General features: G+C 44.2%; 1 protein-coding gene across 3 annotated transcripts in view; it reads right to left on the bottom strand.

The window, feature by feature from the left end:
• Positions 1 to 24,194, bottom strand: part of MYH10 (myosin heavy chain 10) — an 83,023-nt gene that overhangs the window by 19,116 nt on the left and 39,713 nt on the right. The window contains exons 5-21 of one of the 3 annotated variants that reach the window (XM_062506460.1): positions 21,883 to 21,912; positions 18,117 to 18,209; positions 15,988 to 16,051; positions 14,146 to 14,244; positions 13,138 to 13,281; positions 12,689 to 12,784; positions 9,180 to 9,298; positions 8,592 to 8,744; positions 8,043 to 8,216; positions 6,605 to 6,778; positions 5,756 to 5,870; positions 4,640 to 4,702; positions 2,169 to 2,362; positions 1,483 to 1,604; positions 998 to 1,067; positions 741 to 901; positions 77 to 185 (exon numbers count right to left, since the gene is read on the bottom strand). In XM_062506460.1, the coding sequence (XP_062362444.1) occupies positions 77 to 185; positions 741 to 901; positions 998 to 1,067; positions 1,483 to 1,604; positions 2,169 to 2,362; positions 4,640 to 4,702; positions 5,756 to 5,870; positions 6,605 to 6,778; positions 8,043 to 8,216; positions 8,592 to 8,744; positions 9,180 to 9,298; positions 12,689 to 12,784; positions 13,138 to 13,281; positions 14,146 to 14,244; positions 15,988 to 16,051; positions 18,117 to 18,209; positions 21,883 to 21,912 (1,980 nt within the window). The remainder of the gene's footprint in view (positions 1 to 76; positions 186 to 740; positions 902 to 997; positions 1,068 to 1,482; positions 1,605 to 2,168; positions 2,363 to 4,639; positions 4,703 to 5,755; positions 5,871 to 6,604; positions 6,779 to 8,042; positions 8,217 to 8,591; positions 8,745 to 9,179; positions 9,299 to 12,688; positions 12,785 to 13,137; positions 13,282 to 14,145; positions 14,245 to 15,987; positions 16,052 to 18,116; positions 18,210 to 21,882; positions 21,913 to 24,194) is intronic. The other 2 variants (XM_062506462.1, XM_062506463.1) reach the window with 2 other exon arrangements.

The following is a 24,194-nucleotide window of genomic DNA, read 5'->3' as shown; positions in this document are numbered from 1 at the left end:
TTGACATGAAAATGTGAGACCCTGCACTCACCTATTTATAGATGAATAAAACAGAACAGAACAGAACAGAAGGAACCTTGGTGAAGACTCTCCACCACTGCCAGTGCCTCAGCTTCAAATATGCAGCACAATTCCTCTGCAGGATTTTCAGTGCACTCAGCTGCTGCTGCTTCTTTGCAAAGGCCCTGAAGACAGCAAAAGGTTTGTGATAAATACAGCTGACCATCACTCCATTTTTAGGTTACCCAACCCTACAACACTACAGACCATAAATAGGCTCATTTATAAGTTTCAGTAACTACACTGAATTTATGAGTTCTTGCTCCTATAGAGCAAGAGCTAAATTCACCATTTCCAATAATTAAAAATGCTGTTTGTTCTTACTCCCAACAGGCTTTTTTCTTAAAAGGACAAAATCAGGATGGATTAGCTACTTTAATTTTTAAAAAGCAGCTTTCCAGAGTGTACTTCCAGGAGCCTCCAGTGGGACAGGAGGAGAGACAAAGGAATTTGCAGCCATTGTAAAGGGCTCAAAGACAGGAGCAGGGAAAGGAGAATTTTAAGGAATGAAGGTTCAAATTCTTCCCAGGCAAAAATCCACTTAATATCCAGGATACAATTACAGTTCCTCAAGCGGCACACTCAGAAAATCTGTCCTGAAATAGAAGTTTTAATGCACAGCTCCCTGTCAGAGAGGCTTGAGAGAGCCAAAGGAAGACCCAGTCCCAAAACACACTCACTTCCTGGCCAGGTACCCCCTGCACACTGCCTGGAAGAAGATGATGATGTCTGTGATCTTCAGATCCCGCTCTTCTTCCAGGTGTGCCAGGACTCCAGCTCGGAAGAAGATCTTGCTTTGTCCAATTCTGTACAAGTTAGGGTCCAGCTCCAAGGCTCTGATCTAAACAGACAGGCAAGAGTATTGCTGTTACACCAAGAAAAGGACAAGTTTGGGAATTTTTTAATGTTTTGACAATATTAAGCTATAAACACTTACCATACGCTCACAGGCTTGCTTACCATCCATGAAACCTTTGGGAATTGCATTGGGAGTGAGGATCTCATACCTTGAAGGCAAATGAAAAAACACCTTTACATTCAGCAATAAGCAATGTGATTTGTAGTATAAACTTATAGCATAAACTACAGTGACCAAGTGCACAACTAGGGAATTTCTCCAGGAAGCTTTTCCAACAGCTAATTTTGGATTGTTGCCCTTTCCCTACTGTCTTTAGAACAAACTGCAGTAATTAAATACTTGAAAGTTCAAGGCCTCACAATCAGGTTTTGATTTTCTTTGAGCTGGGCTGGAGGACAAGGGATGAGTGAAGGGTCTTCAACTATTTAACAAGGAACTTTAGCTCCTAAGAACTCAAAATTCAATTGCTTAACAAGGAACTTTAGCTCCTAAGAACTCTAAATTCAATTGTTTAACAAGGAACTGTAGCTCCTAAGAACTCAAAAGCCTGTTGCTGCTGTTACCTCTGCCTGAATTCCTGGAACACAATCCTGTTTGGGAATCCTTGCCGACAGATCCTTATTCCTTCCAAAACCCCGTTGCACCGGAGCTGATCTAGAACCAGATGTGGGTCCAGCTTTCCAGCCTAGACAAAACAAAACAAGGAATATTTTAACCGGCATTTGTGGCAAACTGTACTTTCAGTTTTTCAGGCCAAAACCCAACTGTGTGACTCGGGGGATGTGCAGGGAGTTCTCAGAGGATACTGCTCGGTGTCACAACCGTGATGATCAAACTGTGATGGGAGAAGGAGGACCCAGGCAGGACTCAGGGCAGGTGAACAGAAAAGAGAAGTCAGAACGAGAGGTGGCCTGCGGCCCCTAGCTGTGGAGACCCAGAAAGGCATTCCCAGTTAAGGAAAATGAGAGGCCTCCAGCCCTGTGCCCTCTCCCTGTCCATCAGCCTTTTGGTCACTCCCACCCTGTTTTCCTGTCGTCCTTGCCCTAACCCCACCCTTGTGACACCCCCACGTCCCCTGGTAATTGGTCTCTGAGGTTTCTTAACCTCAGCCCCTCTCGGCCTTTTGCTCTCTGAGCCACGGACGGTGCACACGCGTGGCTGAAATAAACATCTCTGTGAAACCCCTGCTAAGGCCCTTCCCGCTTCCTTACTTGCCATCACCCCAAAGAACAAACAGATGCAGCCCTACCCTCTTCTCGTGGTTGGGGATGATGCAGCGCACGAAGTTGGGGTTGGTGTTGCGGAGCGTGGCCATCAGCTTGGTGAGCGACTCCTTGTAGAGCTGGCCCACGGTGCGGAACATGCCCTTCTTGGTCTTGTAGGCAGAGCCAAAGGCTGTCTCGGTGATGCCGGTGACCTGGTCCAGCCCCACGATGCGATCCACTGGTGGGACAAGAGGGAAGGGCTGAGCGGCCCCTGGGGCTGGCGGGGGGTGGCACAGCAGTGGCAGCGGAAGCTCTGGGACAATGCCGCGAGTGCCGGCGGGGCGAGGCAGCCGCAGCGGGGACCGGGGACGCTGTGCACAAGCTGGGGGACCAAAAGCCACAAACTCATCCAGCACACGAGTGTAGCTTCGGGAGGTACAGGCTGAAATATCCAGCTCTTTGCTTGCAGTTCTACATGACCAGGAAAGCTGTTTGCTGTATTTAAATCAACTTTATATAGAGATGGAAATCCCAGCTTGAGGCAGCTTCCTATCTGAGCTCTTAAGAGTGCACAGCATTTCTGGGTTGAACTTTTGGAATTACACATCTGTGCGTGAAAAGTCAGTTATGACAATGAGATAGATTAAACCTGAGTTCAATTCATGTTTTAATAGGAATTTAAGTGCTACTTCAGTGACAAGAGGGGAAGAAGTATTTGCCAGAGTTGTACTCAGCTACTGTTTGGAAGAGCTCTTCCCATTTTTAAATACACCTGCAAAGACCTCCCTATCCAAAAGATCAGGAAAACTCCACACTGAAGCACTTCCAAGCTGCCAGAAAGCATCACACGAGAGACTTTTCTTTGATTTTTTGGAACATTTTGAGTAAGGATCTCAAGGGTTTGTTTCTCAGAAGCACAATTAAAAATGCGACTGCCATTATTAAAACCTTGAAGGTGATTCCATGTGCATGCCAAAAATTATGTAAACAGTTCACTAAAAGATACACAGGTGGCTTAACACCTCAATAATTACAGCTGGTGCTTCTTAGGACTGAGCAAATCCCAACATTTGTGGGTTCTCCATGAAATCCAAGCTGGGCAGCCAGAAACAAGCAACTATTTGCAAACTACAGCTTCAGTTTTGTCACATTAACTTTGAATTAACTTAAATCAAAGTAGAGGGAATTATGCTTTGCTACCATGATTACCTGACAAATAAGGGACACTATTTAACTTCTTAAAAAAAGGAAAATTAAAGACAGAGAAACACAGGGTAGCAAATTTGAATAATCAGTTTTAAGTCTTGCATGTAGAGCAGAGCCCAGATCCTCTACAGGGTTTTGAACACAAGAATTAAACTTATTAAAGTTGGAGAAATAAATAGGTGGTAAGGTATTTATAAGGTCATAACCCAAATGTTTGTTTTGAAATAGAATTCTGTCCCAAATCAGACATGGGACAGAGATTACAGGGAGACAGTTTTACAGAGGATTAAATGCTTGTCAATATTAGAAACCTGCACCCACCCGGCCCCATTAAGGACTGCAACCACTCAGCTTTTTTTCACCCTGTACTTTCTACAATCTGGCAAACAGATCTGATCTTGCACAGTTTATTTTTGCTTTGTTCCCCTCTGTGCTCAGCTCTAGGATGGTGATTTATATTTCCAACAGGATTATTGGAGTTAAATGTAAGATCTGTCTATAGGTTTAAAGCATGAATTACATGACTGGATCATCACCCCTGGAACAAAGCTCTTCAGGAATTCCTTTAAGAACACCCCTGGTTTCCTCAGGGATGGGATGTGTCAGGAGTAGTGAAAGATAAACCCAAAATCTGAAGGCAAAACCTTCACATCCATGTGTTTCTAAACATGGGGAGAAGAATCCAAGAAGGATGAGGAAGTTGGATTATTAAATAGCTAAAATGTCTTCAAAGACATTCCAAGTGCATTTCTTGATTTCTCAATACCCCAAAAACATGTGCAGCTTATACAAATATTAAAATTAAGAGGTTTTTAAATAAAAGAACAATTCCAACAAGGCTGGAAGAAGTTTACTTTACTTTCTACCCCCACTAAAACTACAGCACTATCCTGACACTTCAAAACATTCTCAAGCTCTCCTCCCAAAAGGACACAGACACATCCTAAAACATCCAGAGTTTTGTCAATGTTGGACTGCAGAAAGAAGCTTGATAGTGTTAAAAAGCTTTTGCATTCTCTCAAATGCTTGGAGTTACCAGAATTGTCACTTAAAGGCAATTCTACATCTCCTCATGGAACCAGGAAGCAACAAACCTTTCCATCCGCAATGCATAACTGCAGATGCTTTGTGTGTGTGCAGCAGCAGCTGGACAGGAATGCACTGGGGGCCCCAGGGGGGCTGGGGGGGGGGGTGGTTTATCTAAATTCAGCATGAAATGAGAAGTTCATGCAAGCCTACGAGCAAAAATGGTTCTCCTGGAGGTACAACAGCCCTGCCTTTAGTAGGCCTACTGTTTATATCCATTCACCTGGTGGCTCATGAAGACCAGAAATATTGTCATAGAAACAGGCTCTCTGAATATTCTGAATCTCTAAGGCAGAGAAACAGCAGAAACAGAAAGACAGAAGAGCAGATACACAAGACACTTGAGTTAGTAAAAACAACAGGTTCATCAGTTGCAAACACACTTCACTGTGCTACAAAAGCAGTTAGGCCACAACATATTCCATGCACATTTCAATGGTCTGTGGGAACAGGAGTTGAGGATTTGGACCAAAACACAATTAACTACTCTGTGTGTGTCCTCCAAGGGAAAGGAACAGATCCCCAGTCAAAAAGTTCTTTACAGATTCATTAAAGCTGCTCTCTGTGGCTGCCCAAAGAGGGAAACTCAGCATTAACCTCCAGCACCACCTAAATCACAAGCTTCATTTCCTCCTCAAGTAACAAACTGCAGGGTTTGTATCCTGTGACATGTAAATATACTCTCATCAGTAGATCATGATGTTAAAAAGCAGAGGAGAAAAATCCCTGCTAAGTATTTATGTGGCTATTTCTGCTTTGTGGAGTCATTTGGTAGAAGTGCTGATAAATACTTTCAGGCAGATAACCTGGCTGAGCAGCAGTGTACAGTTAAAACAAGATTTGATTTTCATGTGCAATATCTCAGCACTGCTACGGTTGTTAATGCAATTCAGTTTAGGAGATGTGGATTTCCAGAGTACCACCCACCACAGCACAGGAAATAACTGTGCCGATGCTCACAGGAGACAATGTTTACAATGTTTTACCAACAGCAAGAACCACTACAGCTGTTCACACTCGGGAAGGACTCCACTGCAGCAAGTCCCAGGCAAGAGTTTTGGACAAGATTCCACATGAAATTGGACACAAATAAAGTCATAAGTGAATATCAGTTCCAGTAATGGACATGAGAAGCAGCTACTCAGAAATGGAACATGTGCAAAGGACCAGAGGTGCAACTCAGCTTCCTCTGGGCACTGAGTAAGAGAGAAAACACTGTAGATATTTACAATGGAGAAGTGGAGGGTGAAAAAGGAACAAGCATTAAAAAAAAAAAAAAACAAAACAAGTCATCCAGCAAGGTGAAATCACCAACAATCTGTGCTCAGAGCTCTCTTACCATCCTTCCAAAGCTCAGCCACAAACTTGTCCGAGGACTGGTGCAGGAGCGTGGCCACGTTGTCGTTCAGGGGGTCCATGTTCTTCATCAGCCACTCATCTGCCTTGTAATCCACCTGCAGAGCAGCCACAGGGCACAGGCTCAGAGGAAAACCACCTCTGGGTTTCTATTTAGCAGCATCAAACACCAGTGGTGTTTTCCTCTCACTGTCAATGCTCAGAGTCACAAAGGTGGGAAAAGACCTCCAAGCTCAGAGTCCAACTCTGCCTGGCCATAGCAGCCCTGAGTGCTCACATTTGCTTGCTGAGCCTCCTTAGGACAGCTCAAAGTACCACAAGTTTGTTATGCTTTTGAAAGAGTAAATGGGAGTTTTCTTTAAAATTCAGCAATCTGAATTCTTTCTTACTGACAGCTGGGTGTTTATTTGCTGCCCAGTTTATTGCCAAAATAAGGTTTCACTGTAAAGATGCAAAACCAGCTCTAGGATAGATTACTTAACCAAATACTTTATCTTAATTACTGGAGAGTCAATGAAGGATGTGCTGCAGCATGACTTTTAAGAATTTTTCAACAGTATTTACATTTAAACACTTGCTTCTATACAGAAAACAAAGTTCTTATCTTTAAAGAGCCAAACCTGTGGTTTCCAAATAAACCCCAGATCAGCAGCTAAAAAATCACTGATACCAACCCAGAGAGCCCTAAGTCCAACAAAATCTCTGTACACCGGATTCTGCTTCAACCAAGGCAAAAGTTATTATCTATTTTTTCATCCAGGCATTGGAAGGAAAGCAGAGTACTTTCCCCAAACCAACCTTTCCAAACAAGAATTTAATGTTGAACCCTTACCTTCCCTGCATAGTGAATAATGCAGAAGTCTGCTTTGTCCTTCAGTTGTCTTGGCTTTTGGAACTTGGAATGAGTTCCTTGTTCTTGGACCAACTTTTCCACAAATGTCTTGTCAGTGGCTTTAGGGAACCAGCATTCTTCATCCAGCAACGCCAACACTCCAGGAGGATTTGCCTGAAACGCAGTTTGATAATGTGCTCATGTTATATATATATATTTATTTTTTACATTTTTTTTAAAGTTTAATATTTCCAACACATCACTGAACATCACAGTAAGGGTAGTCCAATCTGATTCAAGCCTATTTTCAGTTAAAACAAGCTGTGGAAGAGTCCAGGTCAAGAAGGATGTTATGGCTGGTTCAAACAAACTCATTCCAGTGTTTATGGAGACAGCACTGAGCTGGTCCAGGGCTGACCAGAGCCTTGCTTTGTAAGGGTTTATACTTAAAAACTTCTGAGGGAATACAAAGATCACACATTTGGTGAGAGATGCTTCCACGTACCTGGCATCACACTTAGAGAACAATTGTGAGGGGTACTGAGGTTTGCTTTTAAATTAATAAATAACTTGAGGTATTTTAGGCTATCCACCTAAACATGTGCACACTGAGGGCAGCCACACCTGTCCCCTGAGGCTTTTTGGAGAAGATTTTACCTTCTAGTGAGGCAGAACTTTCTAAGTTCCACACACAAAGTGCAGACCTTTGATAACTGAAGCAAGATTTCCCTTTTCACAAAGGAAAACAGGAATGCAGCTTTCCTGTTGGTCAGGATGCACAGCAGCACTGGGAGCTCGCCAGGACCCACAGAGAAAGGTAGGGAGCAGTAAAGCAATGGCCCAGGTTTCATTTAGAAGGTCACAGGTTCTGAGATGGAAAGAACGAACTTTCAGGAGTCTCTGTTCTCCCCATCTGCTCCTCCTGCTCTTTAAAGGCTTCTTCAGATTGCATAAATTGGGCAGCCAGAAGAGGATGGTAAAAACCTCAGTGACTAAAACCACTTTTTCTATTTGCAAAGCAATCTTTGGAGGAAAAACTCTACACCAAGTTTCAGGAATTTTGGTATTGATTTCCAATGAAGGAAATCTACCACAAGTCTTGGAAAAACTTTCTACCCAAGTCCCAAAGCTCCTACACCACAATGGCACAGTTTAATGACACTGACAGGAATAATGACTTTATTAGTACCAGGGAAAAAGGTATAAAAATAGCAGCTCATATCTTGAGCTCAGTGTTTTACACTGACATAAGGGCAAAATCCCCTCTGGATAAATCATTTTATTAACAATACACGGTATTTTAGATTTGAACTTCAGCATTCCAGTTAATTCCCTTTTAATGACAGCTCCACAAGAAATGTCTCATTTGCAGGCAGCAAAAGACACAATCAGCACTCCAAGCTCTCCTCCTCAGAGCATTATTCATATGCAAACTTACAGGTCTTTCAATTAAGTCAATGCAAGGCTGCAGATCCAGGCCAAAATCAATGAAGTTCCACTCGATCCCCTCTCGCTGATATTCCTCTTGCTCCAGGATAAACATGGTGTGGTTGAATAATTGCTGCAGCTTCTCATTGGTGTAGTTAATGCAGAGCTGCTCGAAGGAGTTCAGCTACAAGAATAACATCAGTATTCAAGAATGAGTCAGTGACAAGATACCACAGATCTGGGAGTCAAAAATTTGACTTTATAAGGAAATTCTCCAAAACTTTGCAAAGTTTGAATATAACATAAAGAAATCTGGAAAGCAATTCTACAGATCTCCATTACACAAATTAGAGTAGAAACAATTATCACCTATAAAAGAAGGATTAAAGATTAAATTATGACTTTTTGGCACTGCAATTTTGGGCTGCAAAGCCTTTGTACACCCCAAACAAACCCCTCGCGTAACCTCGGAGCACACCGCTTTCAGTGCCTCTGCAATGTGTCCTGATCCCACAGAAACAGGGGAAAAGAAAAGCTAAGCAGGGATATTTCCAAGTACCTCGAAGATTTCAAAGCCAGCAATATCCAGGATTCCAATGAAAGAGGCTCCCTGACGTTTGGTCCTGTCCAAGGCTTTGTTGATGCGGTGAACCAGCCAGCGGAAGAGGCGCTCGTAGGTGGCCTTTGCCAAAGCTTCCACTGCAAAGTCCGCCTGAAAATCCAAACAGGAAAATTTATTTACCCTGGAAAAGCCATCAAAAGGACACAGACATGGATGTTATCACAAATAACTCAGTAAAAGAAGAAGCTGGATGGAGTCAATACCAGTGAGGAATGAAAACAAGCAATAGGAACAGTTTGGAGTTTGAGCAATGTTAAGAAAAATTTCTTTCTGAACTGTTCCACCAAAACAAAAGGCCTCCAAGTATGTGATAAAGTCACAACATGAAAGGATGAAACCAGGAGAAAGTCAAGGAAAGGGAAAGGTTTCTTCTATTCTACAAACAATTTTGACCATATAAGAACATTTCATAAAGACAGTAAAGCTTAAACAGAGCAGCAAACACTCAGAGCCAATTTTCTTGGCTTGGAGCTGATGGGGATGAGGCAGCTCCACTCGGACTTTAAAGCACCTTTTAAAGCTCACCTGTTCTTTGGTCTGGGCTTTCTGGACGTAGTCCCTGCCCACTTTGATGCGGGGTGTGAGGATGGCGCGGGTGAACTCCATGACGTTCATTCCCAGCAGGTGGCAGAGCTTCTGTGCGACTGCAGGGGACAAAGGGACAAAGGGACACTGAGACCCTGCCCGGAGCTGCCATCTCAGAAGTCAGCGCCCAGCCTCAGGACCTCTGTCCCCAAGGCTGGCAGACCTCTCCAGAGGGACACAGCTGGATGTCCTGGGATCAGGGAAACGCTGGATTTCACCAGGTGGCAGCTCATGAACAGCTCAGGTACAAGTGCTCATTGAGTTATTTTAAAAGGGTCAAAGTTTACTTTTTGAAGGGTTACTTTTTACTTTTCTCATCCCCAGGGGAAAAGGACAGTATGGGGACATCACACATCAAATCCATCATCCTAAAGGTGGGTTAAAACTGCTTTAAGTCAAGTGCCAGCACAAACCCGGGATGTCTCTTGAGCTGAGGACTCCCAGCCCTGGCAGTGCCCAAGGGCAGGATGAACACTGGGGCTTGGAGCAGCCTGGGACAGCAAGAGATGTCCCTGCCATGGCAGGGGTGTGGAATGGGATAATCTTTAAGGCCCCTCCCAATCCAAACCAGTCTGGGATTGCAAGTATTTTACACAGAATAATACCACAGGCATCAGTGCACTTCAACAGCAGAATCCTCCTGATGTCATTTCATTATTTAAATACTGCATTACCCACACCAGCCCTACAGACTCCTGTTGCATCAATCCCTGTCCCCAAACACGTGGCCCAGGAGGTTGGGTGGTTGTGATTCCACATTTCTAAAAATGACAGTGACACTGAAAGTATTTTTAGGTCCAGAGAAGTGTTGCCCTTTAGCAGGAAGCTCTCCACACGACCCAGTAAGTACTTGGCCCATTATCTTTTATCATCTGATAGTTTCTTTTATTGTCAAAATGAAAATAAAAAGCTGTCTTTCCAAATCAGAATTGGAAACCAGATTTTCATACTAAATATATGAGATATATATATATAATATATATGTTATTAATATCTGCTGCATTTTCTTTTCTTTAGTATTAAAAAAGCTATTATTGCTCTTTAAAGTTGAGATTCTTTGCCTGGCCATATGTTCACTAGAAGGGTTCATGACCTGACATGCAACCAGTGAAATCAGGGGAGTGTCACAAGATGAGCACTCCTTCCCCTGAGCTGCAAACAGGAGCAATTCTGGGCTCTGAGTATAAAAATGTGCACCAGCACGTCAGATAAAACTCACAACCTCAGGGGCCGAGTAGAAAGTGCTATCAGGATCTTTAAAACAAATAAAACAAGAACTTGAAAATAAGTAGCCACGAGCTTGGTGCAGTGACACACTGGATACTGTAAAGGGTATCACAGTGAAGGAAGGAGGGTCCCCCCTCTCCCAGAGAACCCCAAATACCACCCTCAGCTCCTTGCATAACCAGGCACACGGAATTCCTTGTCCCAGCCTTTCTAGTCAGTAATAAACTGTAGTTCAGGTGAGATTAATACCAATAAACCCCAGGTATAATCCTCAGCACCACATCTGCTGAGCCACTGGAGGAGGCTGCAGCCAGCACTTCTGAGCTTCCTCTGAAGAAAATGATCCCACTTCCAAACTGTCCAAATTGCCACATCTAAGGGCAGGACTGGGTCACACTATCTCAGCTGGCTTCATCTTGCACTTTAAAATAAGCCTCATTCATCTGAGGATCACAGGATGGTCTGTGGTGGAAGGAACCTTAAATATCACCAGTTCCAAGCCCTGCCACAGGCAGGGGCAGCCCCTTGTTTGTTTGTAATGAGAAAGGGCCATTCCAAAAGTGTGACTGCAGTAAGCCCTGACTGCCCTGACTCGTGCTTTATTACTGCTGGGGTTTGGACAGAAAATTCTGAATTAATTATAAAGCCAAGATATGAGGAGCTCCTATCAGAGGTGAACATGAACTTTATGAGATTGCTTTGAATTTCTACCCTCTTAGCAGAAAGGTTCCTTCCCAATCTGGTGAGCATGAAACGATTCCCCAAGCACAGCTATCCATCCTCCTAACCCACAAAGGCTCTATGGCTTCTCTGATATCTGTACTTGCACCCAGGATTTGTTTATCTACATTTACCATCTATAGGGAAGAGTTTGCTTCCCATGTTCTTTGAATTGGTTCCCATCTGCGCTGCCCACACAAACTCCTTCCCATCCACAGAGACAATACCTGGCCTGTATCACACCCAGGCTCTAAACAAGAGGAGTCCCTATCAGGACACACTGATTTCTCCAGATGATGCAGGGAAAGCCCTCACAATGAGATGTGACAAGAAAAGAGAGATCAGTTACACTCAATTTCTTCAGAAAGATGCAATAGCATAGACCACATCACCAAATTTTTAAATACAAGAGGACAAAAACACGCTTTAACTGAGCTTTTCTTCCTTTTGGCTTTTTTTCCTTTTTGTATCCAGTACTAAAAATATCCAATACTATCAATATATTTATAACCAGTGTTGTAATTGAGAATTGATGTCTAAAAACCAATGGTAATGCAACTAAGTCAAGACAGTCAAAAAGCATCGCTATCTTTACACATGGACAATGACCCAGGTGGGCTGTCTAAACCAGGAGGAAAAGCCTAAAAAATTAACCCCTCAGCCATCTTTTCTCCTCACTAAAACCCAGGAAGTGCCAAAAGCCAGGTCAGAAACCACTGACCTTTAGTCCCCAGCTGGGCAGCAGCCAGTGCCCTCAGAAAGGACAATTTTGGGCATTGCAAGTGACCCATGAGCTCAGCCATTTGGGATATTACAGAATGAGACCCAGACAAGAACCTGAGCTGTCTCTGAGCAGCAGCTCCTGGGAATGGTGGTTCCCACTCACGTCAGTTCTCCAAACTCTTTCCATGAAAACATTTCAAAGGCTGCCACTGGATACTTATATAAAAACCTCAAATGTGCCTCAGCACCTTTTTTTTTATTTTTGGGGGTGGGGAAAGAAATAGATCCTTCAAAATGCTGATTGCATTGCAGGCAGTGATAAATTCAGTGTCAGCCACCCTGGCAGGACACTGCAGAAATCAGCCTGTTCTAAATGCAGCATTCCTGTCTTCAGCCACTGCACCATGGAAGTTGTGCTTGGCTCCAGGGCTCTTATCATTGGCAACAAAACTTCTCTCAGCAACCAAAGAAAACAAACTGATTTAAGCATGAACTTCTTCCTAGGGCTTAAGTCTTTGGAGAGAGCAATAAACAAGATTACAACCAAAATACTTGCTCAAAGCTTAGCAGCAATGCAAACAGCATAAACTGCCCTGATGGACACTTGCATTTGTCTGCAGGAGGAGATGGGAGAGATTTAGGAATTGCCTGTTGGTGCCATTTTGGCACTCCCAGGGATGCTCAGCACTGCTCTGTGCTTGGCAAGATGTGCACTGGACAAAGGGCAGGAGAGAACTCAGCACAGGTCAAAGGACACCCTGCAGACATGGGCAGCTCACCAGTGTTCTCTGGCATGGAGGCCTGGTCTGTGTTCCTCTCCTTCTTAAAGGAAATGTTTCCAAACTGCAGCACTGAGGACACCACTTTCAGCATTGCTGTGAGAACAAGAGACACGTGCATCAGTTTCATGGCAGAGGGCTCAGCTGAACAAATTTTTTCTTCTGTTTCTTGTGTCGCTTTCCTTCCAGATTCCAAGGAGAAGTTCAGAGAGGAAATACAATTTGTACTGTGCTTTTTGGGCAAATGGCTTGAATTCAACTCCAGTTGGAGTTAAGCAAATATTTTCTTCAGACTTTCAAAGACACTGAAGCAACATTGAATTTGGTGACACTAGATCAGCAGAGCGTGTGTGTCTGCGTCTGTGTGTGTGTGTGCGTGTGTGTGTGTGTGTGTGTGTGTGTAAAAGAGAAAAGAACACTCTGAAAATTTCAGAGCCTACATAACTTACACAAGATCTCATCATGTGAAAAGCCCATGATATGCATGGCTTCCATTGTCTCCTGGAAGTTATCCTTGTCTTGTTGCCCAGGGATGGGGATGTAGCCATTAGATAAAAATCTGTAATTGTTAAATCCTTCAAGCAGCAGGTCAGCTGTGTTGGGGGCAAGGGGAAGAGACAGAAAAATCAGCTCAGAAATGCTGTTCACACCCACCCGTGTTCTGTTCTCACTCAATTCCCCAGCTCTGCTTTAGGAAATCAGTTCCTCAGATATGGCTACAAGCCAGGACAGCAGCTTCTGAAACCCTAAAAATACAAGTGCACCTCCCAAGCTGAGGCCAGACTCAGACTCTCCCTCTGCAGCAACCCTCCATGAGCTCTTGAATGCATTAAACCAGGCCACAGAACAGTATCCAGATCTAGCATCATCTCAAATCCTCATCTGGAATATCCTAAAAGGAAAATCTCTACTGAAAGGTAACGGACCCAGGCAGCAACGGAGTTGGGGATTGAAGATTACGTCAAGGATGCTGAGCACCACCTTATCTCATACAGGAGGAGTGATCAGTTCTCTGAAGTCTGTATCTTTATTAGCCTCAGTTATCCCAAACTACAAGAAATTCCCAAGGAGGGGAAAAAAACCAGAGTTGAGATAACCATCCCAGCACTGCAATGGGTTGAAGAAAGCCCAAGGTTTCATTAAGTTTGGGTTAAATTTCTCTGTAGGCTGGAAGAGATGGGGCTGCCTATGCTGACCAGGGCTGGCTGTTTTCAACTGAGAGCTTTGCAGCTCCAATCCAGGGATTCCCAGCCAGAGCCTGACCAAACTGGGCTTTGACATTGGCTTGAAATGCCAGAGTGGCTCCCCAGCACATCTGATAAAACACAGGAGTTATCTCAGAGCAAAGCTACCTGGCCTCTCCTTCCATTCACAACCAAAGAATAATTCAAACCCTGTCCCACTCAAACAGCAAATACAAATACCCAACAGGTTTCAAAGGGATATTCCCAACTTACACTTGAGGTGCTCTCCTGCTCCAGCCAGGAGCTGATAGAAGATGTGGAACGTCCTCTCGTCCTTGGCCTGACGAACAGCTCGAGACTTCTCCAGCAAGTCTGGGAACACCTGGAGTCAAGGGTCACCTGCAATCTGTGCTTAAAAACCTACAGGGCAAACAAGAGCTCCAAAGCAGGCTATGGGATTAGTCTGAGACCAAAGAGAATTTCAGGAGTAATGTCCAGGGCAGCTGTGGCTGCTCCTGGATCCCTGGCAGTGTCCAAGTCCAGGCTGGACAGGGCTGGAGCCACCTGGGATAGTGGAAGCGTCCCTGCCCATGGCAGGATGGGCTTTAAGGTCCCTTCCAACCCAACCCTTCTGTGATTCTGTGACTGGACTAGGTCCAACATGAACTTTTAGTGACTAAGAAAGAGATTTCCAGCTGGTAGAAACCCACTCTTCATCTCAGCAATCTCTTTTGACATTTCAACATTTCCATCCCTTGGCTGTTCTCCCTTGCATTCCCTACTCCATGCAGCCATCCCTGTCTGCCATGGCTCAGCTGCAGTTTTGGTGAGGAGGAACTCCCATCCTTCTCCATCACTTCTACTGAAGTCATACCTGAACTTTTAATCCCAAAAACACAGCAGCTGCTGAACTCAGAAGTCCTTTATCATCCAAAGTGCATTTGTCAGTCCTTCCTAGCATTGCATTTTTCTATAACAATCCACACTGCCTTTAAACAGCTCCCAAATTCAATTTCTGCAGCAGGCACTGCCTGACTAGCTGCCATGAGCTGCAATCTTATTTAAACTTTTTTATTTCTTGGACAGGGATTTGAAGTGACAGTGGCAAGGATGAGTTCCTGCGATGAAGAAGAAATTCTCTCCAAGAGTTAAATCCTGCTTTCACAAAGCTCTGGGTAAAACAATTCATCTGGACTTTCCTAAAAGCTGCCTTCATTCCTGTGCTGTGGTGAATGCAAAAAACACTTACCATTGCAGCATATTTTGAATAACTATAGATCTTTCCCAGCCTTATTGGGAAATCACATTTTCTGACAATTCCAGACATTTAATGCACTTCAGATCAAGCAGTTTCAAAACACAGCAACCAAGTGGAAACTTAACTATAGCATTGTTTATGATCAATATTCACTTAATGTTCTTTACCATGACTTCCAACTTCATCATTTCATGACCACCCCACTGCTATTCTCCCAGAAAACTCAAAATTACACAATACATTTTTAGCACAGAGAAAACAACTTCAGGGAAGGGCTTTCAGTGCCAGTATTCTTACTTAGTTTTACACTCATAAGTAAAAACAAATCTTAAGAGCTAAAACGTAATTTCCTTTGGTATTAATTATAATTAATTAAGTGTAATAGAAGGCCTTGTGTTATTGAACCTTCCTGGGTATCTAGAAGAGCTGAGGTGGCCCAGCTCTGTCCCTGGAGCAGGAGCATCCCTCTCCAGGCAGGGGCTGCTCCCAGCTGAGCTCCTGGCACGATGCAGAGGCTCAGCTCCTCCTTAGGAAGGCATTGGGGCATTTTCAGAAGTGCTTCTAGAGCAAGCACATTTTACACAGTTTCCCTTTTAAACACACCCTGGGTTTAAAGCCAGTCTGAAAACCCTGCAGGTTTCAGAGTGGAATTTGGGAGTTTAGGATTTCCGAGCACGAGGAAGCCACTGAATCTGGGATATTTGATCAGTTATTTTGAAACAAAGGAAGAGATGGATGCTGCCAAAGGAATGTCAAAGTGTGGCAACCTTTCACTGCATTCCAATGAATTCTAGGGTTAAAAGCAAAACAAAGCAGGGAAGCTGCATTTTGCAAGGATGTGGCAGGAAAAAGGATACAGGTCTCAATGTTGGCCCCAACAATGTAACCAGTGACATCGAAGTTAATCCTGATGAATTTGCCCTGTAAAGAAAAGAATTATTTTTCATAATTACTTTTTTTTTTATAAAGACAATGCTATCTATACCAAACATAATCCAAATGCATTCATGCATCAAGGATATCCCAAGTTCAAAGGAAACCTTTCCCCTCCCGTGGGCTCAGCCATCATTCCAATGGAACATGTTGCACACAAACACACTCCCAAGACCGAGGAACTCCTAGTGCAGTTTTATTTGGAATCCAGACTTATTTCCCTCACTTTTCCCTGAGCAAACACTCTGGCTGAGGTGGGAAGCAATGCTGACATTCCAGATGTGCACATTTCTACAGCATTTTCTGGTGCCTGAAGGGGCTGCAACTCCTGAATCTCAGATGCTGCCTGGCACAAAAGATTTCCCTTCAGTTTCCAAAAGGAAAAATCTCTCCATGGTCTCTCTTCAGCTCATCTAAGGACTGAATTCTGTTGACACCATCACAGCACTGAGGCCAGGGCTTTGGAAAAACCACATCAGAGGGAAGCATTCAGTGCTGCCACATAAATCCAACAAGTCCACTCTCCTATCCAGTGCAAACTAGAGATTTATTCCCTGGAACACAAGAGAACTGCCTTTGGTAGCAGAAAAAAAGGGGGGGGAAATAAAATCCATTGACCACTGGGCTTCTTTGAGTCCTCCCTGGGTTATCAGGAGCAGGGGAAGGCTGTCAAGCCTACATGGCTGAACAGCACCACCTCTCACTTTGTGGGAGGAGAGAGATTTTTTTAAGTCAGGTTTTAAAATGGCTGTTAAAGATTATTTTTTTTCTGCATGAGATGAGACCATCTGGAATGAATTATACTTGCTCCTCTATGAAAAAAGAGCTGGAGCCATCAGAGTGATTATGTTCATGATGGCAATGCAGAGCTCAAAATAACACAAACCAGATGCTAACATCTTTTAAGGAAAAAAAGTACTCTCATTAAATTAGTACAGTCCCTGATGGATTCAAGACAGGTAACAAAGTAGAATCATTGTGCAGCGAAACATGTTGATGCTACAAATCCTGTACCCAGCTTCTATAAGCATCAGGCAACATTATAAATAACAGGGTTGTAAATTTTAAAAAGCTGAATTTCCACAAAACTGTACTCTCCCTTCTCAGCTGCAAGCGCTGATGGATTTAGTCATACTGAAAGGGCTGATGGATTTAGTTTTCCAGAGTTCTTATCATGGAGTTGAGTTCATGCATTATAAATCCAAGCAACTGTTGAAATGTCAGATGCAGACAAGAAATCTTTCATTTGTTCTGTAAATTTTAGTGCTGTTCTCGCAAGCAAAAAGATTTAATACCTCCTGCACACTTTTGAAGTTGTACTAAAAACATCTTCCCCCCTGAAATAAGAGATGGCTTTTTTTTTTTTTCTTCAAAGGAAAGGAAGTTCTAAGAAGTGGTAAAAAGCTGTTTATTCATCCTGCCTTCCACCACAATTTTTAAAACAATGGAACCCATCAGAAGTAGTTATCAGCCACCAAAACACTGTGAACAGCAGGCAGGGACCCAACAAAAACATGAAGCAGCTACAGCAGTGCCTGACACCTGGGTTAAGTCATGCTGTGGCTTTTTGACTTTCCTGCAGTAAATCAGTAAATTTAGATGGGGTTTTATATGCAAGTTCTGCGTTTTTGTAGAAATCCAAGATGTTCTCTCCAATCCAATCACTGGATAAAGTCACAGCTATGGACAAGAAAGCTGCAGGCTTTGCCAGTTCCATGGGGATAACACAGTCCTTCCCATTTCACAGCAATCCAGCACGATTTGTGCACACAAGCCCGGGCTCAGCTCCCCAGCACAGTTATATTTGTTAGATTATAAACTGCTGTCAGCTCCAGGATAGCTGGAGTTACAATAAAATCATGTCTTGCCCAGAGCCAGTGGGGAGGTGCCTTCAGTGACCCCAAAAATGCAGAAGGCATTATAAGAGCACCTGGACTAGTGGAGGAAGAGAATGGAGAAACCTTCTGATACTAATGAGAGAAAGAGCTAAAGAAGGTGATTTCCCCACAAAGAGCAGTCAGGTGTACACTCTAAGGGACAGGGAGGTACTCACAAAGCGGGAGGAGTTGTCATTTTTCACTGTCTTTGCATTCCCAAAGGATTCCAGGATGGGGTTGGCCTGCAGAAGCTGCCGCTCCAGCTCCCCCTAAAAACCACAGAGACAGGAAAACAAACAGATTTATCCCAGAGCACCTGGGCACGTTCAAGCATTCCGCCTCTCCTGACAGTCACTTCCCCTGGCTGTGGCAGTGCCACCACCTCCAGAAGGGGATTCTCATCCTTCCCCTCACTCTCAAATCTGCAGAATCTCCTCCATCCAACGGTGAACGTGGCTGGATTGTTGGTGGTGTTTTTCTGGGTGGGGTTTCTTTATTAAAACACACACAGAGACACACGCAGACAGAGCACGGAGCAGATAGGACTTGATGGATGTTGAAAGTCACCAAAGATGGAAAAAAAAATTTACATTTAGGGCTAATGAAATCAGGCACAGACCTTGAGTGCTTAAGGGAAGAAACCAATTTAAGTGATTGAAGGTTTTAGATCTGAACTTTGTGTTGACAATACAGCTATCTCAGAACACCTATTTTCAAACTCAGAAATACCTATTTTCAAACTTACTTTCAGCTGAGTGAAACTCCCCTTCAGTCAGCCAGACTGAAACTCATCTCATTGCAACACCTCTGACCTGCCCACACCTGAGAGGGCCAGAACAGCACAGCAGAACTGAGCAACACCAATTACAAACACTGTTTTCAAATTGCTCAATCCAGCCAGCATTGCTCAGGACGTTTCATGCATTTGTTAAATGTTTCTGTAAGTTCTGGCCAATGAGTTTAGAATTTGAAGTTCTTATCTCAAGGAAATTGCACAATAGCTTTTACAAGTGCTGTCCATGAGGAGATCTGGTAACAAAAAAAGTCTGTGCTGCTTCCAAGAGCCCAGGAGGCACAAATGTACACAGGAGAATATATTGTCTTCTTGCTCTGAAGGATGGTTTGGGAAAAAAAAAAAAAATTAAGTGAGGCTGTCTGGAATGTAGTCTCCAAATCTGACGTTTGTGTTCATGAACCTGCTTTTTCCAATTATTTATAGTCTTGATGAATAAAGGTCCCAGACCAAGCATCAAAGAACAGGAAGCATTAAGTCTCCTAAGGCTTCTACACGGGGTCAATTCTTACACAGGAAATTTTAAAAATTCACTACTTAACACCTAAAGGAGTTTTATTTGTATATTGAAATATATTTCAAGCTCTCCTGGAAATAAACGGCTGTTCCTTCTTTTATGTGACCTCAAGTTATCTGCTCAGAAGTTGCTTACTTCCAAATGTATTCCCTTTGGGACTACACATTCCCTGAATTCCAGGATAAGTAAAGAAGGAATAAATGCAGAAAGAATAAATGTGAGTCAGCCCAGAGGAGACCCAGCAGCGCCATGGCAGGGCTGCAAGGTGAGTTTAACAGCACTCTTACACTGACAAAAAACCTGCACCTGGAGAGAAACTGGAAGCCTGTTATACCCACTCTGTGCTGTCTGCAATTGATATTCCCCAAATTTCCCCTGTAAAAGCCTCAGAAGCTGGAATGCTCCCACCTTCCCTCCCCCTGCCCTCTCCCAGTGCTGTGCCAGCTCCTGCAGGCACACCAAGATCCAGGGGAGCATTCCCTCCTTACAGATCCTGGGATAAAGCCCACTGTGTCCAGCTAAGGCAGGGAGTGTGGCACAGCTGACATGTCCAACTCTGAAATATTTTGGAAAAGAAATGCCCTGACTGCACAGTGACTGCTCAATGGGCACGGCTGTGTCCCTCCAGCACTGCCTGGGCTGGGCACAGCAACCTCTGCAGGGCAGCACAGGAGGGATAAACCTCTGGAATAAAGCAGCAGAGAATGTGGATAATAAACACATTTATCCAAATCCTCTGACTGGAGGCAGGAAGCTCTTTTTGCCACCACCTCTGAGGAGCTGAAGGAAGCAGTTGGATCCTGTGGGTGAAAACCATAGGAACGAGCAGTGCTCACTGCTGCACACACAGACCTGTCACAGCTGTCACCAAGGGAAGCACGCCCCTCACTGTGGAAAAAGGCTCCTGGTTTGGGAGTTTTCCTCTCTCCACAGACTGCTTTCAGCCAAAACCAATCCTCTTCCTGAAGAGCTCAGAGTTGTGAAAGACTCTGAACTCCAGAGTGTCAGTTTGGCCCCTGGGCTCAGCTCCTGCGCGGGCATCTCCCCAGAACTTGGAAAAAGCAGTATGGGAATTGTGGGAGAAGTGAGGTCATGCAATAGTTCATGCAGGCACCACGAAGACAAGGCCAGGTTATTGTCTCAGTTTCAGAAAAACCAGCAGCACTGGGTTTGGAGGAGGCCTGGGTCAGGCAGGGGAAGCTCCATGCTACTCACATACAACAGGGATCCACTCTGGAGTTCCAAATGACATTGAAACAGAGATGTTAATGATTCCATGCCTTATGCAGTATCAACAGCTTGGGATTAGCATTTTCCACGGACACAGTTAAAATGTTCACCAACAAACGTTTTATGTCAACCCTGGCACGCCAGCTCTAAGCAAAAGGAGGGTTAAACCAAACACCACTCCATCTATTTTTGGACTTTTTACAAATATTTTACTAAAAACCCTTAGAACTGACTGATGTGTGCAAGGAGCGGGGATTAAGTTAAACACTAGGAATGTCTGCAGCTTCTGAAAATGAGACCATGGGCTCAGACACACAGTTGGGCTGCAGAGGTTTAATGTGTACCACACACTCCCAGAGGCATCACAGCTGGCCAAGGATTGCTTTTTGCTTCAAATATATCACACTTGAAGGTTCCTTTGCTATTTCCCTCTGCACTATAGTTACACTGCACTAAACAGCTTCAGAGAAATGCAAAGGGGGAATTCACCCAGCTAAACTAACCCAGAGGAGCTGCTTCAGTCTCGTGGTTGGTTACACCCTGAGGAGTTGGGGCAAAGCTTTCTTCCTTATTTAAAAGCTCGTGCCCAGCACAAAGCCATCACTTCCCAGCTCAGGTTAGAGTGGGACGTTTATCTTGTGGCAGCAATTGTTTATTCCTTTCCACAGTCTTACCCTCAACTTCCACCTAAGCCTCCTTGAGGTAAACTCCACCTGGAGAACTGCAAGTCCTTCTCTCTCCAGAAAAGTGGGATCAAACAGAGCGACTGCTGCTGTGCCCAGGGATGTGGGAGCAGGAACATGGGATGGGCAGCATTTTCTGCCCAGCAGCTCCAGCCAACCTGAGCAGTGAGAGCAGCCAGAGCTCAAATGAGCAAACATCAGTTCAAGGCAGCAGATCCCACTCTGCTCACATCACTTGTCCTAGAAAGCCACTCTTGATTTCAGAAGGCTTTTGGTTATGCCAAGCCTTTTACACCTGAGATCAAAGTCTTCTTTGGTGATTTGCAAAGCTATAAAAATATTCAGACAAAACACTTAATCAAAAGAATTTTGTAGCTTCCATTAATCAAATCTTTTATCTAGTGCTTTATTTAATATTTACAAAGTGTTCTGCACTCTCTCAGCAGCACATTACCCAATATACACACAGCATTTTGGAGGAGGGTGGCTGGGGAGAGGGCAAACCTTTCACTTCAGGGCTTAAAAGTGGTTAAATTCCTTTACAATGCTGAGAAACTCAGGAGCTGCTCACTCTTCCCTCTCTCAAAGCCAGTTAAATATTTCCAAAATTCTCTATTAGCTGCGTGTTCCTTCAAGGTTTCCCACACTATCAGCACAAAGAGAAGAATATACATCAGTTCTCCTACATAACTTTAAAAGCATTAAAAAAAACCACTTGCCTGGTGTTTCACGGGTTTGGGTGATTCGGGCTGTTCATTGCAAACAAACAAATGATAAGTTAGCAAGCAGGCATTCCAGCTGCATGTCACATCCCAAATTAGCACTGTCAGCACATTTAACCACACACTCACTTCACAGAAAGTTTCACAGAAACTGCCCAAATTCATTTGAGAACAGAAGTTATTGGCATGTGCAGGAACACTGCACGCTGTGTTTATGCAAGGACTAATTAAACCCAAGATGACAGATGGCCCTTGAGCAGCGAGGGAAAGGGCACGAGTTGCATTATTTGGGCACTGCTTTCAAAATCAACCCCAACACCAATTCCCTTTCTCCCCAGCCTTGGGCACTGTGAGGTGGCTGGGATGGAGGAGATGATCACTGTCCTTCAACACTCACAGAGGTTCTGGAACAACACGAGGGAAGCCACACAAAAGAGTCAGGGGGTTGGTTTTGTACTGTACTACAAATATTTAAGAAATGCAAACCCACATTCAAGACAAGACTTTTGCTTCTTTCTTTCAAGCACCACCATGAGCAGCAGCACAACCTTACACTGGAAATTTTGCCAGCAAGAAGGACAAAGGAACGTGAAGGTAATAAAGTAAAATAAAAACCCTTGAAAATTCAAATGTGCACAGCTTTAGCAGGAATTTCCAATTCCATTCTTTCTCCCTTGGCTCAGTTTGTGAGTTTAATAATCTTAAGCTTCATATCTGAGCGCCTGAGGCAAAATATTGTGAAAAAACACACACAACAAGAGATTTCTATACCAAGCCAAATGTACTCTCTCTTTCTATGACTCTTATTTTATTAGTGCAGAATGGCAGGTTTTGACAGAGGTCTGTAAAGCAGCTGGCAGACGTTTGGCTTGCTCAGGTAAATAATGTGAATTTTCAAAGCTGCACCCTACCTGCCAAGAAAAGAACTACCCCTCCTTCAATCATGGGGAAGGACAGAACACCTTGGAATTCAGAGTTCCACTTGTTTATATTTAGAAAAAGATGAATTGCACTCTTGGGTGTCCATTCTTGTCCTACTAGAAACAGAACTGAGCACAATCAGGCACAGTTTTAACTTCTGTGTGTTTAAATGAGGGCAATTAAAACCCACTTGGGAAACCCAGGGGAGCTTTAGCCTGAGTGAGCATACCTGACTGAGATCCTGTCCTTCAAAAACTAATTCTGTTTCTTTAGAAATTAATAAATTTAAGCAATTTAGCATTTCAGCTACCAAGGTAAATGCAGCCACTGAATGCAATCATTAACCTGAAGTACCAGTAATGAATTCTGAAGTCTAAAATAGCACCAACATGAAAGCTGGTTTAGTGAAAATAGAGGCAGTTTGAGGTGATAACACTTTGGGGAAACCTTAAAGCCCCTGCCAGGGCCTAAAGGGGCTCCAGGAGAGCTGAAGTGGGACTGGTGACAAGGGATGGAGGGCAGGGACAGGGGGAATGGCCTGAATCTGAAGAAGGGCAGGATTAGGTGGGAAACTGGGAAGAGATTGCTCCTGTGAGGGTGAGGAAGCCCTGGAATAGAATTCCCAGAGCAGCTGTGGCTGCCCCTGGATCCCTGGCAGTGCCCAGGGCCAGGTTGGACACTGGGGCTTGGAGCTGTCTGGGACAGTGGAAGGTGTCCCTGCCATGGCAGGGGAGCTGGAACTGGATAATCTTTAGCATCCCTTCCCACCCAAGCCATGCTGGGATTCTATGATCTGCATTTGATTTAGAGGTTTCATCTGATGAAGACTCGACACCATGCAAGGTTTACTCTCACCTCCAGGCTTTGGAGGAGCTCTTGTTTACTATAACCCAGTGCCAAGCACCTCTCCCTCCCCTCCACTGCTCTGCTCTGGACAGCCCAGCCCCTATTCCCAATTTCAGGGACTGTTGCACCTGGCTCTGCCAAATCCCACAATCACTAGAGTTTCTCTTGTACACTTCCACCACCACCACCTCCTCCCCACACTTCCGAGCACAGCGCCCAAGACAACATCTTGGGATTACACAGGAAATGAGACACTGGGGCCATGGATTCCTACACTCAAAAATCAGGAATCATCACTGTTCAGGCTGAAATTCCAGCCCTTGTGTTTCTGACTCCATTTCCAAGGCTGATGTGCTAAGGGTCGTGCAGGACTTTGTCAGCTCTAAGGAAAGAGGGATTAGGGGATAGAAAAGCCTCGTGGACAAGCAGCTGGATGCCAACCATGCCAGGCTGTGCAGGGGATGGGCAGAGCTCCTCACAGAGGCTGAACATCTCCCCAGCAGCCCAGCTGGAACAGGCACCTGGTGAGCCCCTGTGACATC

The sequence above is a fragment of the Cinclus cinclus genome, chromosome 20 (assembly GCF_963662255.1).
Source record: "Cinclus cinclus chromosome 20, bCinCin1.1, whole genome shotgun sequence".
Taxonomy (NCBI): Eukaryota; Metazoa; Chordata; class Aves; order Passeriformes; family Cinclidae; genus Cinclus; species Cinclus cinclus.
The sequence above is the reverse complement of the archived record's forward strand: the minus strand, read 5'-3'. Positions and strand labels throughout refer to the sequence as shown.